This window comes from Martes martes, assembly GCF_963455335.1.
Source record: "Martes martes genome assembly, chromosome: 11".
NCBI classification, from domain to species: Eukaryota; Metazoa; Chordata; class Mammalia; order Carnivora; family Mustelidae; genus Martes; species Martes martes.
The window spans coordinates 91,016,519-91,035,639 of NC_137899.1; the positions used below are offsets into that span (position 1 = coordinate 91,016,519).

Consider the following 19,121-nt stretch of genomic DNA (forward strand, 5'->3'; position numbering starts at 1 on the left):
TGAATGGTCATTTTTAATAGCGCTGTGTACTTACATGGGGACAAAATACGAACACACACCAGAGTAGATGACTCAGCTTACCCGTCTACAAAATTATAGTAAACTTAACATCTTTGAAAGAGGAATAGTAGTAAACATTTAAATATTTCCCTTTTCACCACACTGGTTTATTTAGAAGTGGTTTTCCTTAGGATTAGGAAACAAGGATAATTCTTAAAATCCAATTATCAATTATATAAATTATAAGATATTACATACATTATAAGGAATTTTAGTATTAATATAGAAATGTTGCTATATGTTACATAATATATATCATAACAATATTATAGGAAATGCCTAATATGACAGTGTATTAATGCTACAGGCAAACTTTCTCTCAGAAAATTAAGATACCGAATTATATGTATACCAAAATATATGTAGCTGTGGGAAAGAAATGAATTTTGGACTTATGAGAGTCCACTGGCTAATAATAAAATTCAAGAGTATCATTTCATGATTAACTCTCTTCTAAATAATGTCTTCATGAAACAATGCTATTGATGAGATTTTAGTCAGGAAGATCAGTAATAAACAAGGAAAATTCCAGATCACTGTCCTATAAGCTCTTGTTTGGCTCCATTAACTGATAATAAAACTTTTCAACAAATAAGTATTAACATAGGTGAATAAAAGTGCCCAGAATGATAGATACATTCTCAACTTGCATCCCTTAGGAAAGATCACTTTCCCACTGAGGGTTGGTGTTTTAAAATGATGTGTGCTATAAATTCCAAACTATTCATGAGCTAGAACAGGAGTGTGCAAACTATGACCCAGATGCTTGCTTTTGTAAGTAAAGTTTTACTGGAATGCAGCCATGCCTGTCCTTTCTCCATGGCAGCTTTTTTACAACTACAGTTGGCACACAATGTTACATAAGTTTCAGGTACACAACATAATAACTGGACAACTCTATACATCATGGTTTGCTCACTGCAAGTGTAGCTAACACCTGTCACCATACAACCCTATCACAATGCCACTGACGATATTCCTATGCTGCACCTTTCATCCCCGTGACACATACATTCCATAGCCGGAAGCCTGTACTCCCATTCCCCTTCACCCATTTTGCCCATCCTCCTGCCCCGTCCCCTCTGACAACCACCAGTTTGTTCTCTGTAATTATGGGTCTGTTTATGCTTTGTTTTGCTTCTTAGATTCCACATATAAGTGAAATCATATGGTATTTGTCTATGATTTCACTTAGCATTAATACCCTCTACATCTGTCCATGTTGCAAATGGCAAGATTTCTTTCCTTTTTATGGCTAATATTCCATTGTGTGTGTGTGTGTGTGTGTATCCTTTATTCATTCATCTCTGTATGGACAGTAGACTGCTTCCATATCTTGGCTACTGTAAATAATGCTGCCATAAACACAGGAGTGCACATACCTTTCCGTATTAATGTTTGAGTCGCCTCTGGGTAAATATCCAGTAGTGGAATTACTGGATCATATGGCATTTCTATTTTTAATTTTTCTAAGAAACCTCCATATTATTTTCCACAATAGCTGTACCAATTTATGTTTCCACCAATGGTGCACAAAAGTTATTTTCTTTCCGTGTCCTTGACAACACTTGTTATTCCTTATCTTTCTGATATTAGCCATTCTGACTGGTATAAGGTATTGTTATCTCATTGTGGTTTTGATTTTACATTTCTCTAATGATTAGTGATACTGAGCATCCTTTCATGTGTCAGCTGGCCATCTACATGCATTCTTTGGAAAAATGTCTATTTGATTATTTGGGTGTTTTTGGTGTTAAGCTGTATGTTTATATAATTTGGATATTAACCCCTTATTGAATATATAATTTTAAAATCTTTCGGTAGGTTGCCTTCTCATTTTGTTAACAATTCCTTTCACTGTGCAAAGGCTTTTTATTTTGGTGTAGTTCCAAGAGTTTATTTTTGTTTCCCTCGCCTTAGAAAAATGTTGCTAAGGCCAATGTCAAAAAGATTACTACGTTTTTTTCTGGGAAATTTCAAGTCCCATTAACAGGTCTTTACTCCATTTACTTTTTGGGTTTACTTTTTGCACTTGATAAAAGAAAGTGGTCCAGTTTTACTCTTCTGTAACTGTGCAGTTTTCCCAGCGTCATGTATTGGAGACTTTCTTTTCCTCATTGTATATTTTTGCCTCCTCAGTCATAGGTTTATTGACCATATTAAGCACGGGTTTGTTTCTTTTTTTTTAATTTTAAGATTTTATTTATTTATTTATTTGACAGAGATCACAAGCAGGCAGAGAAGCAGGCAGAGAGAGAGAGAGAGGGAAGCAGGCTCCCCGCTGAACAGAGAGCCCGATGCGGGGCTTGATCCCAGGACCCTGAGATCATGACCTGAGCTGAAGGCAGAGGCTTTAACCCACTGAGCCACCCAGGCGCCCCCGAGTTTGTTTCTGGACTCTATTTTGTTCCACTGAACAGAATGTGTATTTCTGTGACAGTACCATAGTGTTTCATTATAGCTTTGGAGTATTTATCTTGGAATCAGGGGTTATGATGCCTCCAGCTTTGTTCTTTCTCAAGAATGCCTTGCTATTCAGGTTTTCTGTGATTCCATACAAACTCCTGTACTTGTTTTAGTTTGTCCATGGCTGCGTTAGAGCTCCAGTGACCACATCGTCTGCAAAGTCATATATGACTGTAAGAACACGTGTGCCAACCTCTAGACTATAGGATATATATATATTTTTATCACCTTTTAAATATCCCTTTTACTCCTCACATTTCCTGGTTGAGATTTTTAGGGCAAAAACCCAACCAAACAAAAAACCTTATTCAACTGAGAAAATTACAATTCAAAATAATATATATTTCAACAGTCTGTTTTGCTTTGATAAAAACAAGCTGACGTCAATTAGGCTTGGCCTTTTCATGGACTGCTGTGCTGTCTGGCTGCTGCTGGTTCTACGCACAAGTTTGTTTCACACTCTCGCTTGGGCTGCTTCCTCCTCTGCTACTGCTACATTTCCCAGGATGCCTCTTGAGCCTGCATTTTAACCTGTTTCACTTGTGTCCTTTCCCTGGTCTCTTCTCCCCAGTTTTATATAATGTTTTTCATGTACTCCTTTCCATCTTATAGGTTGTTATTTAATAATTCTATAGTAGCTTATTTTTTTAACTTCAGTGTTTGCTTTGTATTTTCATATTCATTTAGGTTTATTCACAGATTAATTTCTTGATTCTGATCCTTCTTGCATCTCAGTTTTTCTCTTTGGGTTGAAATCTGTTTCTTCCTGAAGTGCATCCAAATCTTCACTTGTTTGTTACTCAGGATGCTCACCACTTCTGGGCTTAGAGCAGTCTTGGATCTTGGTAGATCTTGGATCCTACCTTTTCAATACTCTCTTGCAATATTCTCTTGCTCATTTCAGGGAACGTTTTCTTCTTCAACCCCAACCCCTCTGCTTTCTGTGTCTTAAGGATTCAATATAACTTCTTTAATGGAGCTCTGCTTATGTTCCAAAGCAAATATTGATTCATTCATTTTAAAAACCACTTTTCTGTCATAGGGAAAAAGGGGATACCATGGCATGTGCTCGTACCTCAATCTTGAAGTGGAAGTTCCACATGTATTGATCTTTTTAAAAAAAATTATTACTAGTTCAAAAATAAAAGATCGTGCCAAATAACTTTATCTATAGAAATAAATGTGTTTCATTTTTGTAACTGTCCCTGCCTGTAATTCTGATAGGGAAAGAACATGGACTTCTGAGTCATAATCCTGGAACAAATCTTAATTCCATTATATTTTGTTTAACATTGGGTAGATACTTAACTGTCGTGAGCCAAATGGTTTCCTTATCCATAATATGGAGATGATTATACCTATATATTTGGGTTGACAGAAATTAAAGGTGATAAGATAAACAAAGTGCTTGTACATATTATGTTCTCCACAGATGTTAGCTTCTTCTTTTGCTATATGGACAATCAAGAAGTAAATGTTTCTAATTCCCACATGGGTCATAAACTTCATCTTCCATTGCATTAAATTAGAAACAAAAAACTTATCCAGTAAGTGATCTAGCGTATCACATAGTTTGATTTTGAATGTTCTACTAACCCTCTTTCTTTTGTTTTTGTGGTTTTTCTTTCTTTTTACCCCTATTAGTTGTAATCATGCTGAGTTTTCAACTTCGTTTACTTTGGCTTTTTTCCTATACTAATGATATACCAGCGGGATAATATATTAAAAATGTCAATTTGGTAAACTTTTCAAACTAAGTACTTTTAAAATGAATTCATAATAATTGATAAGGATTCAAACTTTTGACAAAAGGCAGAACCAGATTTCATAATAGAAACATTGATTTTAACAAAAAAAAAGTGCTCTGGAATAGCCTTATTTTAGCAACGAAGGATTTTTGAAAGAGCACAATCAATTTCCGAAAAAGTATTTGGCTAACAAAACTATAGGGTATCCATTAAAGAAGCTTATGCAATAAGAAAAAATCAAAGTAATTTTGAAAAAGCAGAACTGAATTTTACTATGCTTTCATAAAGGTAAAAAAACCCCTTTCATCTAAAGTAACTGCTCTGCATGGGTACAATTCATCTGCCATTAACAGAGCCGTCTCTGAACGTCACTTACCTTCAAAAATCAAGGCTCAGACACAAACAAAAGAACAGTATTAGAGTCACAAGTGAAAGAAAAAATAAGCTAGTTAAAAGTCAACCAACCAACTTACAATCAATAATGTAGGAACATTGTATATAATTAGAGAGGCCCTTCTAAGAAAACATATTAGGGCCTAACGTACATGCAAATCAAGGCAGAAGATGGAATCTTACAGCAATGTCTCAATGACCTGGAGCATCATGCTTTGGAAGTAAGGAATACCAACCCTGGTTTGGGACTTCTCTAGCAAAACAGTAACAACGGTTTTGTTTCTCCCGTGGAGGAAGAGTGGCTTATCAGAAAGAAACAGAGTATGAGATATGGCTAAAAAGAAAGAGCATGCTTAGGAGCTTCTCATTTAATGATCACAGAGCCTAAGCTAAAAAGGATCCCTTTTTAGTTTTTTTAACTAGGTTTTTATTAAGGCGTTTTTATTTTCAGAGAACAAAACCTGAGCTGCATCAAAAAATATCAGGGAAAGAGAGACAAAGGGGGGGGGGGGGAAGAAATCTTGTTTTATCTTTTATTCTGACTTATGAATTTATATTTTGGGCTGGAATTGACGTACTGGGCTGTAATTGACATATAACATTTGTATTAGTTTAAGTTGTATTAGTTTGCTTTGATACATGCATATATTGCAAAATGATTATTACACTAAAGTTAACATCTATCACCTCCTCACATAGTTTTTTTTCTTGTGATAAGAACTTTAAGATTTACTTAGTAATTTTCAAATTTATAAGACAGTATTATTACTGTTTCTTTTACTATACACTTAGCAGACAGGTTGAGGCCAGGGGAATTAAATTAAGTCCATGCTGAGGAACAGAGCTGAGAAGCAAAGAGAAATCAGATCCTGGTAATATGGCTTAAGTCCCAGGGTCAGGCTGTGTGCCTCAACTGTAGGTATGTGAGTCAACAAGATCTTTTTACTGTTTTAAGCCTATCTGAGCTGGATTTAGATACGTGCAATATAAAGAATTCTAACTAATAAAATATTGGAATTACATAAATCTTTAACAAACTGTAAATCAATACTTGTAGCCTGTGACAAACAGTTCTGAATATGGTAAGCAAAAATATTTTCCCAGGGATGAAATGGTCCAGTAGTTTTCAAAGGTACTTTTTTTTTTTTTTTTGAGGAGAAAAATAAGGTATTTTTATTCTGTGCTTCCCATAGCAAGGGAGTCAGCCACCAAGCCTTGCATTTTGAAAGATTCAAAGGCAGGTGGGGCAAGTGAAACGCTTCACAGAGTAGTGATAGAAGGAAGACTTTCAGAAGCTGTCAGCTTTCAAAAGAATCTTTCCATGGGTGTGGGGGAGGAATGGACAGGGAGGAGGAAGACAGAATGACTAGAAATCTCTGTGAGCACATCCTACCACAGATTCTGGATCCACTGCAGTGACCAAGAATGATATTTTCATTTGTTTTGGCTTTGGGAGAACCACATCATTCATATCAGTATAACGTGTAGTATCTAAAAATTACTGTTGATTTATACCCCCTCTGCCAAAATAAAAGCCCAACCCCAAGCCAGTAACAACCACACACTTAATGAAATTTAGTAATGGTGTTTAAGGTGCATCTATGGGGGAAAAAACCCTAATTTTAGAGAACTTGAATTAACTGCATTCAGAATAGTTTAAATCCTTAAAATCTTCAAAAAATTATCAACAGAGTTAAGAGACAAATGTGCTAGCCTTCTTTCCTAATTTTTTTTAAATCTATGAAGCATAAAATCCTCTTCAGTCTTAGTTAAAATAGGAGCTACTATTTATTGATCGTTTGTCAGGTACTGTGGCAAAATGCTTTATATATATTTACTCATTTAATTTCGGTATCTTTCTTCCTTTAGCAGGACTTACTTTAAAATCCCAAGTGAAATGCTACAAACAGTATTTTCTAGAGTATGCCACAAAATGATAAGCTTGGGATTAATACTAGTGCCCTGTTTTATAAAGATCTTGTCTTCCATCATTTGCAACTGACTGGTTTGTTGAGACTGGAATCTGAACTCCATCTTAGAGTTAACACTGGAAAATTCCAAACTTACCAGGACCGCAAGCATATCAAGACACCAGATGACGTGGAGGGCCCTTATTTACAGCAAACTGCCCCTAATAATCTCACTCAGTATGTACAACAGAAAATGAGGCTTACACATTTCATACCAGGGCTACTCAAAGTGCAGTTTGTGACCTTGGCACCAGTCTGCAAACTTAGTAGTCTAGGACATTATCTACATCACTAAGTATAATGCTTAGTTCAGCTAACTTGTTTTTTCATAGCAAGATATTCTTGATGAAGGAGACTGGACTGATTTAGAGTTTAGCCCAAGCTCCTTATCCATCATGAACTGGTTAACAGTTTGTGGACCAGCTATTTGGAATAACACTTGTTCTAGACCTCAATTTTAAACACTGCTTCTAGTTTTCTATCCCTGATGCCACACACAATTTAACTGACCAACCCTATACTTAGCTAAACAGTCAAAAAGTAATTGAAAAAAACAATAAAAATTAGCAACTGAGATAAAAAATAATAGGACACCTAGGAATAAACCTCACTGAAGAGGTGAAAGACCTGTACTCTGAAAGCTACAAAAACCGATGAAAGAAACCGAAGATGACACAAAGAGATGACAAGACGTCCCATGCTCATGGATTAGAAGAACAAATATTTGTTGAAATGTCTACACTACTCAAAACAATATACCCATTCAATGCAATCCCTATCAAAGTACCAACAGCATTATTCACAGAGCTAGAACAAAGAATCCTAATACTCGTATGGAACCATGAAAGACCCCGAATAGCCAAAGCAGCACCGAAAAAGAAAAACAAAGCTGGGGGCAACCACAAATCCAGACTTCAAGTTATATTACAAAGCTGCAGTAACCAAAACAGTATGGTGCTGGCCCAAAAATAGACACACAGATCAATGGAACAGAACAGAATACCCAGAAATGAACCCACAACTATATGGACAATTAATCTTCGACAAAGCAAGAGAGAATATCCAATGGGAAAAAAGACAGTGTCTTCAACACACAGTGTTGGGACAGTAACATCCAAAAGAAAGAAACTGGACCACTTTATTATACCATACATAAAAATCAATTCAAAATGGATGAGAGACCTAAATGTGAGACCTGAAACCATAATAATCCTAAAAGAGAACACAGGCAGTAATTTGACACTGGCCATAGCAACTTTCTAGATATGTCTCCTGAGGAAAGGGAAACAAAAGCAAAAATAAACCCTTGGGACTACATTAAACTAAAAAGGTTCTGCACAGCAAAGGAAATGATCAACAACACTAAAAGGCAGCCTACAGGATGGGAGAAGATAAAGAACTTACAAAACCTAAAACCCAGAAACGAATAATCTGACTAAAAATGGGCAGAAGATATGAGCTAATAACATTTTTCCAAAGACAGCATGTGATGGCCAACAGACACATGACAGGTGATGTTATACATCTTTTCATCAGGAAAATGCAAATCAAAGTTACAATGAGATATCACCTTATACCTGTCAGAATGGCTAAAACCAACAACACAAGAAACAGGTGTTGGTGAGGATGTGGAGAAAGGGGAATCCTTGCATACTGTTAGTGGGAAAACAAACTGGTGCAGCCACTCTGGAAAATGGTATGGAGGTTCCTCATAAGTTAAAAATACAACTACCCTATGATTCAGCGAATTGACTACTAGGTATTTACCCAAAGAATACAAAAATACTAATTCAAAGCGATATACACACCCAATGTTTACAGTGGCATTATCTACGATAGCCAAATTATGATAACAGGCCAAGTGTCCATCAACTGAAGAATGGATAAGGAAGATGTACACACACACATACACCGTGGAATATTACTCAGCCAATGAGAAGAATGAAATCTTGCCATTTGCAACAATACAGATGGTGTTAGTATTATGCTAAGCGAAATGAGTCAGAGAAAGACAAATACCATGATTTCACTCATTTGTGGAATTTAAGAAACAAAAACAAACGAGCAAAGAGGAGAAAAAAGAGAGGCAAACCAAGAAGTAGACTCCTCACTACAGAGAACAAACTGATGCGTTACCAGAAGGGAGGAGGGTTGTGGGATGGGGGACATCAGTGATAGGGATAAAGGAGCACACTTGTGGCGAGCACGAGGTGTTGTATGCAAGTACTGAATCGCTATATTGTACACTCGAAGCTAATATTACACTGTACATCAACTAAGTGGAATTTTAAATAAAAATTTAAAAACAATTAGCAATTGACCTCACCTTTGACAGAAGCAATTTCACACAGGAAACATGACCTTCATAGACAGCAGACAGAAGAGGGGTAATATGATGTTTATCTGGAGCCTATGAAATAATGAGATAAAAAACTTTATTTTTCATTTCTCCCTTTCTTCTAGATTTATTTAGAGAACTCTCAATGTTTTCCTATTTGCCTTGTTACACAAAATTGCTTCATAGCTATAAGTTTCCCGCTATTTAGACAGCGGCCAAGGCCCAAGCCCATAAGAAATATCTCCTTGGGTATCAGTGCAGTGAAGTACAGGGCACAGGGTTTTGACCTCAACTCAGACCTTGACTCTGCCACTTATTGTATTGATTATTTAACCTCTTTGAGCCCCAAGTCCTCACTATTGTAGGAATGCCAGTGAGGTCCAGGAAGGGAAGAGGTGGGTAGAAATTAGCTGCTAAAGAGGTAAAAGACTGCCACAATGGGGCCAGGTGACACGGCGTCCCCTGAAATGTGTAAAGTGTATCTCACTTGTTATCATGGTTACTTGAACATTTGTCCAAAACTCTGAACAGCTGTAAAAGGCAAGAGCCGGGAGATGACTGCTCTCGTCTGACCTTCTGCCTATTGACCTTTGTCCAAAACTCCAATCTGGATTTATCCTAGGACTGCAGAGTCCTCCACTGCATGATCACCATTTGCTACCTGTAGTTTTAAAAGTCTGTCTGTGCTGCTTATTTTTAAAAAAATCCTAAGTTACAGGAAATTTGGTATAATTTTAGACTTTATTCTTATTTTACAAGCCTATAGAAAATAATTCTTCAAGGCATACAACAAAATTTTTTTTTTCTAAAATGACACTGTTCTTTACATACATTAATATCTGCTCCTTTCAGCAGCAGAAATTCCAGGATTTCAAGCTGCCCACAGTCTGCTGCATAATGAAGAGGCTTCCTTCCACCTTCTAGTGTCCGGTTGACATCTTCTCCCTTATAAGAGAAGCCAAATGAAAATGATATTTAGATGGATGGTAGACTGAAGATGGAACATGAAAATACCCGGTATTCTTCCCTTCTTAAGTCATAAGAATTTCATGAAACAATTACAGTTTTTGCGAGGTGAAATAAGTGACCAAGAAGTTGAAATTAAATTCTGCAGAGTAGCGCACATACAGTATGAAGGTAATTCAATCATGTCTAGCCAAACTGAAAACAACAGATAATAATGCTAAATGTCATGAAATACTTTACTGTACTCTAAGGAGTTCAGTCAGCATAATGTCAAGATGTGACCACAGAAGATTGCTAAGTTCAAATACTGAGAGTTTATGCTCATCACAGGGCATATATTATAATTTTTTTTTTTTAAAGATTTTATTTATTTATTTGACAGACAGAGACCACAAGTAGGCAGAGAGGCAGGCAGAGAGAGAGGAGGAAGCAGGCTCCCCGCTGAGCAGAGAGCCCGATGCGGGGCTTGATCCCAGGACCCGGGGTTCATGACCTGAGCTGAAGGCAGCGGCTTTAACCCACTGAGCCACCCAGGCACCCCAGGGCATGTATTATAATTCAAGGAAAAGCATCATGACTTTGAAGAAAGCAGACATCATTATCACAAGGTAGTTAGTATTGCTACTAAGAATCATTCCTTCGTTTAACATTTACTGAAGCCCCACTATATGGCAGGCACCGTGCACAGAGACAAAGGTGAACAAAATCAGACATGGCTTCTGATTGGATGGAACTAACCATCTGTGTGGGGAGGAAGATATTAATCAAATAGTCACATAATTAAACAATGTTAACAACAAAAAAAACCACAAAAAATACTTACACCAAAAAAAAAAAAAGTCAAAATACAACTGTTATAAAGGAAAGGAACTCAGTGCTGTACAAATACTATCAGAAGAACAGGACTTAGACTCCACCCCAAACTACTTGAACTCATGCAGCAATTCTGTAATGTGGCAGGATACAAAATGAATGTACAGAAATCAGTTGCTTTCTTATACACTAACAATGGAAATACAGAAAGGGAAATTAGAGACTCGATTCCATTTACCATACCACCAAGAACCATAAGATACCTGGGAATATACTTAACCAAAAGAGGTAAAGGATCTGTACTCAAGGAACTACAGAACACTCATGAAAGAAATTGAAGAAGACACAAAAAGATGGAAAAGCATTCCATGCTCATGGATCAGAAAAATAAACATTGTCAAAATGTCTATACTGCCTACAGCAATCTATACTTTCAATGCCATCCCAATCAAAATTCCACTGGCATTTTTCAAAGAGCTGGAACAAACAATCCTAAAATTTGTATGGAACCAGAAGAGACCCCAAACTGCTATGGAAATGTTGAAAAAGAAAAAAACTGGGGGCATCACACTGCCTGATTTCAAGCTTTACTACAAAGCTGTGATCACCAAGACAGCATGGTACTGGCACAAAAACAGACACATAGACCAATGGAACAGAATAGAGAGCCCAGATATGGACCCGCAACTCTGTGGTCAACTAATCTTTGACAAAGCAGGAAAAAATATACAGTGGAAAAAAACCAGTCTCTTCAATAAATGGTGCTGGGAAAATTGGACAGCTATGTATAGAAGAATGAAACTTGACCATTCTCTTACACCATACACAAAGATATACTTGAAATGGGTAAAAGAACTCAACATGAGACAGGAATCTATCAAAACCCTAGAGAGGGACACAGGCAGTAACCTCTTCAACATCAGAAACAGCAACTTCTTTCAAGACGTGTCTCCAAAGGCAAAGGAAACAAAAGCGAAAATGAACTTTTGGGACTTCAACAAGATCACAAGCTTCTGCACAGCAAAGGAAACAGTCAACAAAACAAAGAGGCAACCACTGGAATGGGAGAAGATATTAAAAAATGACAATACAGACAAAGGGTGATATCCGAGATCTATAAAGAACTCCTCAAACTCCACACACACAAAACAGATAATCACGTCAAAAAATGGGCAGAAGACGTGAACAGACCCTTCTCCAAAGAAGACATACAAATGGCTAATAGACACATGAAAAAATGTTCATCATCATTAGCCATCAGGGAGATTCAAATCAAAACCACACTGAGATACCACCTTACATCAGTCAGAATGGTCAAAATTAACAAGACAGTAAACAACAAGTGTTGGAGAGGATGTGGAGAAAGGGGAACCCTCTTACACTGTTGGTGGGAATGCAAGTTGGTGCAGCTACTTTGGAAAATAGTGTGGAGATTCTTTAAGAAATTAAAAATAGAGCTACCCTATGACCCCGCTATTGCACTACTGGGTATCTACCCCAAAGATACAGATGCAGTGAAAAGAAGGGCCATCTGTACCCCAATGTTCATAGCAGCAATGACCACAGTTGCCAAACTGTGGGAAGAGCCAAGATGCCCTTCAACAGACAAATGGATAAAGAAGATATGGTCCATATATACAATGGAATATTATGCCTCCATCAGAAATAATGAATACCCAACTTTATCAACATGGATGGGACTGGAGATTATGCTGAGTGAAATAAGTCAAGCAGAGAGAGTCAATTATCATATGGTTTCACTTATTTGTGGAGCGTAAGGAATAACACGGAGGACGTTGGGTGAAGGAGAGGAGAAGGGAGTTGGGGGAAATCGGAGGGGGAGATGAACCATGCGAGACTATGGACTCTGAGAAACAAACAGGGTTTTGGAGGGGAGGGAGGTGGGGGGTTAGGTGAGCCTGGTGGTGGGTATTAAGGAGGGCACGTATCGCATAGAGTCCTCAGTGTGGTGCATAAACAATGAATCCTGGAACACTGAAAAAATAAAATAAAATTAAAAAAAAAAAAAAAGACCAGGACTTAATCTTGGTGATGGATGGAGAGTGCGTCATGTTGGAGAATGAACTTAAGGCCTCAAAAAAACTTTTCATTCACTGAGAAGATTCTCAGAGTAACAAATACAACCAGACCCTTTGCTGACCAGCTACTATGGGTTTGGTACTGTGCTAGACACATAATCCCTAATCTTTAAACCAATCTTAAAGGAGAAAGTCACTATTTAATAAATGGAAAGCCTGAAGCTAAATCAGGTTAACTAATTAATTTACTGTGGCTTAGTTAACAAGTGAGATCTAAACTCCACGTTGCCTCCAACTCAGTATCTGCCCATCTTTCTTAAGCAAAGTTCAGATTTTCAGAGTAGCAACATGTCTGAAGGAATTTATTTTCTCAACTTACCCTGGATTGGTCAACTACTTATCAAACCATATTCTGAATCAAGATGTTCAGAACCCTATCATTCCATGGCCATTACAAGCTGTTCTTTCAAACACACTTTATATGGATACAGAAAAAAGGTGTACAACATGCTTAAAGTCACTGGAGATGGGGTTGAAGCTTCAACTCTACTACTTATTTGTAGTATGGGACCTTAGACTGGTTATTTTCCAAATCTGTTTCCTTATCTGTAAAATGGGAATAAAAATGCTTAGACCTCACAAGGTTTTAGTGCATCATTAAGCCACTCCATGCAATTTAACATAGTTTCTGACACAGGATAAAATGTTTAATAAAGGTCAGCTACTATTTCTGTGGACCCTGATGTTGGTTTATACTAGCACTAAAAGACCATCCAAACTGAGTAAAGGCAGGTTTCTGCATAATGCTTGAGATTTAAAGGTATGACTTAATGTAATATACTTGCTATTTGGAAACAAATTTAAATAGGGCAACTTGATATGCCACCTTAGCCTTTACTCACAACTGCACAAATGAGAGGCTTTGAGGCAAACGGAAATATTGCTTCAGTGATTCTCAAATATATTTTTCCTTATATTATTAGTATTTCCTTTCCATTACTAATATTAGCTAGAGAGCATTAACTGGATAGGTGCTTTTTTCATGAAAAGATAGTACTGCTTGTAGTAGGTAATCAATAAGATGACTTCGTCAAAAAGATACATTCTTGAGTCAAAGTAAGTGCCATCTTCCCACGTAATCTAAGTATGGAAATGCATATGAAATGGAGTTGTAAGTTTAAACTTTATCCTTTATCCCTGCAGACATATCTTTACAACTCTTATTTTAGCAGACAAAAGATGACAATAACAGAAAGGCTTTGTGTGACGGACAGGAAAAAAAGGATCCTCCTCTGTGGAGCCTTAGCAAAAGCTGTACTCACAGAGAAATTTGTAATACTAAAAGATCTGTACTGGAAAAGTAGGAAGGCCTCAAAATAATGATTTTTGTACTTTTACCTTAAGAAACTAGAGAGTATTACTTACACACACACACAACCAACCTAAAGAGTATTATGCTAAGCGAAATAGACTAGCTGGAGAAAGAAAAATACCATATGATTTCACTTACTTGTGGAATTTAAGAAACAAACAAGCAAGCAAGCAAACAAACAATGAGCACAGGTTTAAAAAAAAGGGGAGGGGGGCGCCTGGGTGGCTCAGTGGGTTAAGCCTCTGCCTTCGGCTCGGGTCATGATCCCAGGGTCCTGGGATCGAGCCCCACATCGGGCTCTCTGCTCAGCAGGGAGCCTGCTTCCCCCTCTTTCTCTGCCTGCCTCTCTGCCTACTTGTGATCTCTCTCTCTGTGTCAAATAAATAAATAAAATCTTAAAAAAATTTAAAAAAAAAAAATAAAAAATAAAAAAAAGGGGAGGGGGCAAACCAAGAAACGGACACTTAACTACAGAGAACAAACTGATGGTTACCAGAGCAGAGGTGGGGGGGGGGGGGAGGGATGAGTGAAACAGGTGATGGGGATTAAGAACCACACTTGGAATGAGCACAGGGTGATACATGGAAATGGTGAATTACCATACTGTACAAGTGAAATTAATATTACACTGTATGTTAACTGGAATTTAAATAAAAACTTAAAACTAGGGAGAAGAAAAAAGGTTTATGGAAATCCCTGTACCTTCTGCTCAATTTTGCTGTGAACCTAAGTATGCTCCAAAAAATAAAGTTTATTTTTATAAAAAGGAAAATTAAATTCAAAGTAAGCCAGAGGGAAAAATAAAAGAGCAGGAACAAATGAAACAGAAAACAAAAAAGTAATAGAAATCAAAAGCTGATTCTCTAAGATCAATATAATTGATACATATCTAACCAGAGTGATCAGAAAAATAAAGACTGGGGCGCCTGGGTGGCTCAGTCGTTAAGTGCCTTGGGCTCAGGTCACGATCCCAGGGTCCTGAGATCTAGCAGCACAGAAAGCCTGCTTCTCCCTCTCCCAGTCCCCTTGCTTGTGTTCCCTCTCTCACTGTGTCTCTCTCTGTCAAACAAATAAATAAAATCTTAAAAAAAAGAAAAAAGAGTGAATACACAAAGTGCTAATATCAGACTTTACTGATAACCTTTCAACAAAGAAACTCCCAGGCGCTAGAGGGCTACACTGGTAAATTCTACCAAACATTTAAGAAAAAGAGTAATACCAATCTTCTTCCAGAAGATGGGAAGCATTTCCACTCATTTTATGAGGTCAGCATTACTCTTCAAAATGCGACAATGATGATACAGAAGATCACTACAACAAAAAACAAAAGAATGCTACAGGCATTCATCCCTCATGAACACAAATACTAAACAAAATTTTAGCAAACCGAATCCAAAGATATATAAAAAGACTATAAGCATGATCAAAAGGAGTTTATCCCAGGAATACAAAGTTGGTTAAATATCTGAAAAGTCAGTCAACATAATTCATCATTTCAACAAACCAGAAAAGAAAAACCATATGATCATCTTAGTAAATGAAAAAGTACCTGACAAAACCCTAAATCTCTTTCCTCATAAAAGCTCAGCAAACTAGGAAAAGAAGAAAACTTCCTTGGTCTAATAAGGGGCTTTCTCACACACACACACACACACACACACACACACACACACACACACACACAATAACAACTATCATACTTCACTGGTGACAGATTCAATGCTTTGCCCCTAAAAATCAGGAACAAGACACCTCTGTTCTCACCAATTCTACTCAACATAACCAGTGCAATTAAGAAAGAAAAAAAAAAAACAACAAAAAAACCACACATACAAAAATCCATTTTGGAAAAAAAAAAAGAAGTAAAACTCTCTATTTGGAGGTGACATGATCATTTATGTAGAAAATTCTATGGAAGCTACCAAAAGGCTACTAGAATTAGTAAGTAACTTTAGTAGTGTTTCAGGACAAAACGATATATAAAATCAACTGCATTTTTATATACTAGCAATGAGTACCTGCAAATCAAAACTAAAATCAGTATTATTTACAAGAGAATCCAAAGATACAAAATACTTAGTGATAAATTAACAAAAATGTGAAATACCTATACACTGAAACTGCTAAAAAGTGCTGAAATTAGAGAGCACCTAAAGATATGGAGAAATATACCATGTTTGTTGGCTGGAACACTCAGGACTGTAAAGATGTCGGTTCTCCCCAAACTGACGCGTAGATTCAATGCAATACCAGTCAAAACCACAGCAGGCTTTTTTAGGAAACTGACACACTGACCTAAATTTGATCTGAAAATGTAGAGAATCTAGACTAGCCAAAACCACTTTAAAAAGAACAATTTGGAAGGCTAGTACTACATGACTTCGAGAATTATTAGAAACTGAAGTAATCAAGAAGGTATAGCATTGCCGTAAAATTATAATTTTTTAAAAAAGATTTTATTTATTTGACAGAAATCACAAGTAGGCAGAGAGGCAGGCAGAGAGAGAGGGGGAAGCAGCCTCCCTGCTGAGCAGAGAGCCCCATGTGGGACTCGATCCCACAACCCTGAGATCATGACTTAAGCCAAAGGCAGAGGCTTAAACCACTGGGCCACCCAGGCTCTCCAAAATATGTAAACCTTAATCACTATAGTGAAAGCAAGCGGATCAGTGGTTGCCTGAGGGAAGGGGAGGGGAGAGGAGGGACAATAGGAGGGAGGGATTACAAAAGAGCATGAGGGTAACGGATCTGTTCATTATCTTCATTGTGGTGATGATTTCACAGGTATATACATGTCAAAACTTTCAATTATACCTCAATAACAGATTTTCCTGAAATCAAATCTCTGTGGCTCTATTCCTACAAAATGGCTAACAAAGCAATATTTGAGACAGGATGAGAGCAGGGCTAACAATCTTCACGGGAGACTTAAAGAGCAACAGCTAGTTGAGTCAAGCTCCTTCACAGCTCCCTCTTGCCTTCTATAACCTACACCTCAACTAACCACATGCAGTTTTAAAGTGTGGTGAGAGAGGATCAAGGTGACCCCTACCTGCTGGGTAGGCTTCAGAGATCAAAACAATTGTCTGAATTGCTGGAAAAAACATCCTTATCAAGATCCCAACTTCTAGGGGCGCCTGGGTGGCTTAGTGGGTTAAAGCCTCTGCCTTCGGCTCAGGTCATGATCCCAGGGTCCTGGGATGGAGCCCCACATCGGGCTCTCTGCTCAGCAGAGAGCCTGCTTCCCTTCCTCTCTCTGCCTGCCTCTCTGCCTACTTGTGCTCTCTGTCTGTCAAATAAATAAATAAAATCTTAAAAAAAAAAAAAGATCCCAACTTCTAGCACTATTTTGCCTACTCCATTCTTTACTCTGCAACTACAGAGAACCTGCTAAACACAAAATGTGATCACATCATTCCCTTTTAGAAAGTCCTCCAAATTTGAGAGGCAGGGCAGAGATTTGTGGGGGGAAGCGGGGGTGGGGGTGGGGGGGGAATGAAACAAGATGGGACGGCGGGGGAGGGGGGGGAGGAGAGGGAGTCAAACGGTAAGAGACTCTTAATCTCAGGAAACAAAGTGAGGGCTGCTGGGCCTGGGGGTGGGGTGTGGAGGATGGGGAGGGATAGGGTGGCTGGGTGATGGTCACTGGGGAGGGTATGTGCTATGGTGAGTGCTGTGAATTGTGTAAGGCTGATGACTCACAGACCTATACCCCTGAAACAAATAATACACTATATGTTAATTAAAAAAAAACGAAAGTCTTCTGAAGGCTATTCATCACTCCTAGAGGATAATGTCTAAACAACACAGTTTAGAAGATCTGGAGTCTTCTATCTGGTGATTGCCCTTCCAACTTCAATTCCCACAGCATTCCTCCCCCAGTACCCCACTCCCCTCCCCTCCCCTCCTTTGTTTAGTTAACTCCTAGTAATCCTTTAGAAGCAGGCTTTAATACAACTTCCTGTGGAAAGTCATCTCTAACCACCTCAGCTCAGCTCTGAGTAATGTGAACCTCACAGGTGTGCCCAAAGCACCTTGCATTTCTGTCATTAACACTTATCACATTGTACTCAAACTGCCTGCATCAGTATCTGCTATGAACACAGGTCAGGTAGGTACCCGGACTCTATTACTTACTTTTGCATCTCCAAGGCCTAGTACAGTTTCTGACATATGGTAAATATTGATATGATAAAGCTTTTGGTTGAAGAAATGGTGAGGTTGCTCAAGTAATAGACTGGGAAGCAGGTCATACAGGACACCTTCCATTTCAAGCAAACAGGGATTAGCTAACTATCTAGTAACAGCAGCAGTAACTTGAGATCAATGGTGTGTTTAGCCAAGTAGAGAGAATGTCACCGTTTTTTCAGCAGTCTTGATAGGTTTAATTGCAGCAGTGGTGATAAAATACGGAAGGAAGATAGTGCTCTATCTAGTTCCTTTCTCCCTACCCTCTGCCCATACTCTAGGCGTTAGTGACATCACCAGAAAGGAAGTTGAACACCTGTTCTGTAATACTGATTCTAACTTAATGAAACATTACTGGCTACAAAGAAAAATCTAACCCTAATTTTCAGTCTCCCAGATTCTGGGATTAAAGAAAGATATACTATCTCAAGGGGTCCCTTAGCATTACATGACAATCTTACCATGTTTTCCTTTTTCTCTTGCTTTTCCACTTTCCACAGGGACTATTTTAAGTTTCTTCCACTTTTTAAAATCGACTTTCTACTTCTCTATCTCCTCGTTCCCTTTCATTCTCAGCAGATAACCTCATCACACCCTCTTTACACAGAAGACACCTTCAGACAGCCACTCCCTCAGGAACTTCCCTCCACCACACCTTCCTCCAACTGACGAATCTCTCCTCTTATCTGAAGCCAAACTCTCACCTGTGTTTTGGATATTATCCTTTCTTGTTTTCTTAGAAAATTTAATCCCTTGTTTATCCCTTTT

The 19,121-nt window shown here is 38.0% G+C and overlaps 1 protein-coding gene across 1 annotated transcript in view; it reads right to left on the reverse strand.

Annotated features, from left to right (window-relative positions):
- The window catches only part of MTPN (myotrophin), a 58,144-nt gene that overhangs the window by 13,450 nt on the left and 25,573 nt on the right, over positions 1–19,121 (reverse strand). The window contains exons 2-3 of the mRNA XM_080818610.1: positions 9,807–9,920; positions 8,964–9,047 (exon numbers count right to left, since the gene is read on the reverse strand). Coding sequence (XP_080674736.1) covers positions 8,964–9,047; positions 9,807–9,920 — 198 coding nt within the window. The remainder of the gene's footprint in view (positions 1–8,963; positions 9,048–9,806; positions 9,921–19,121) is intronic.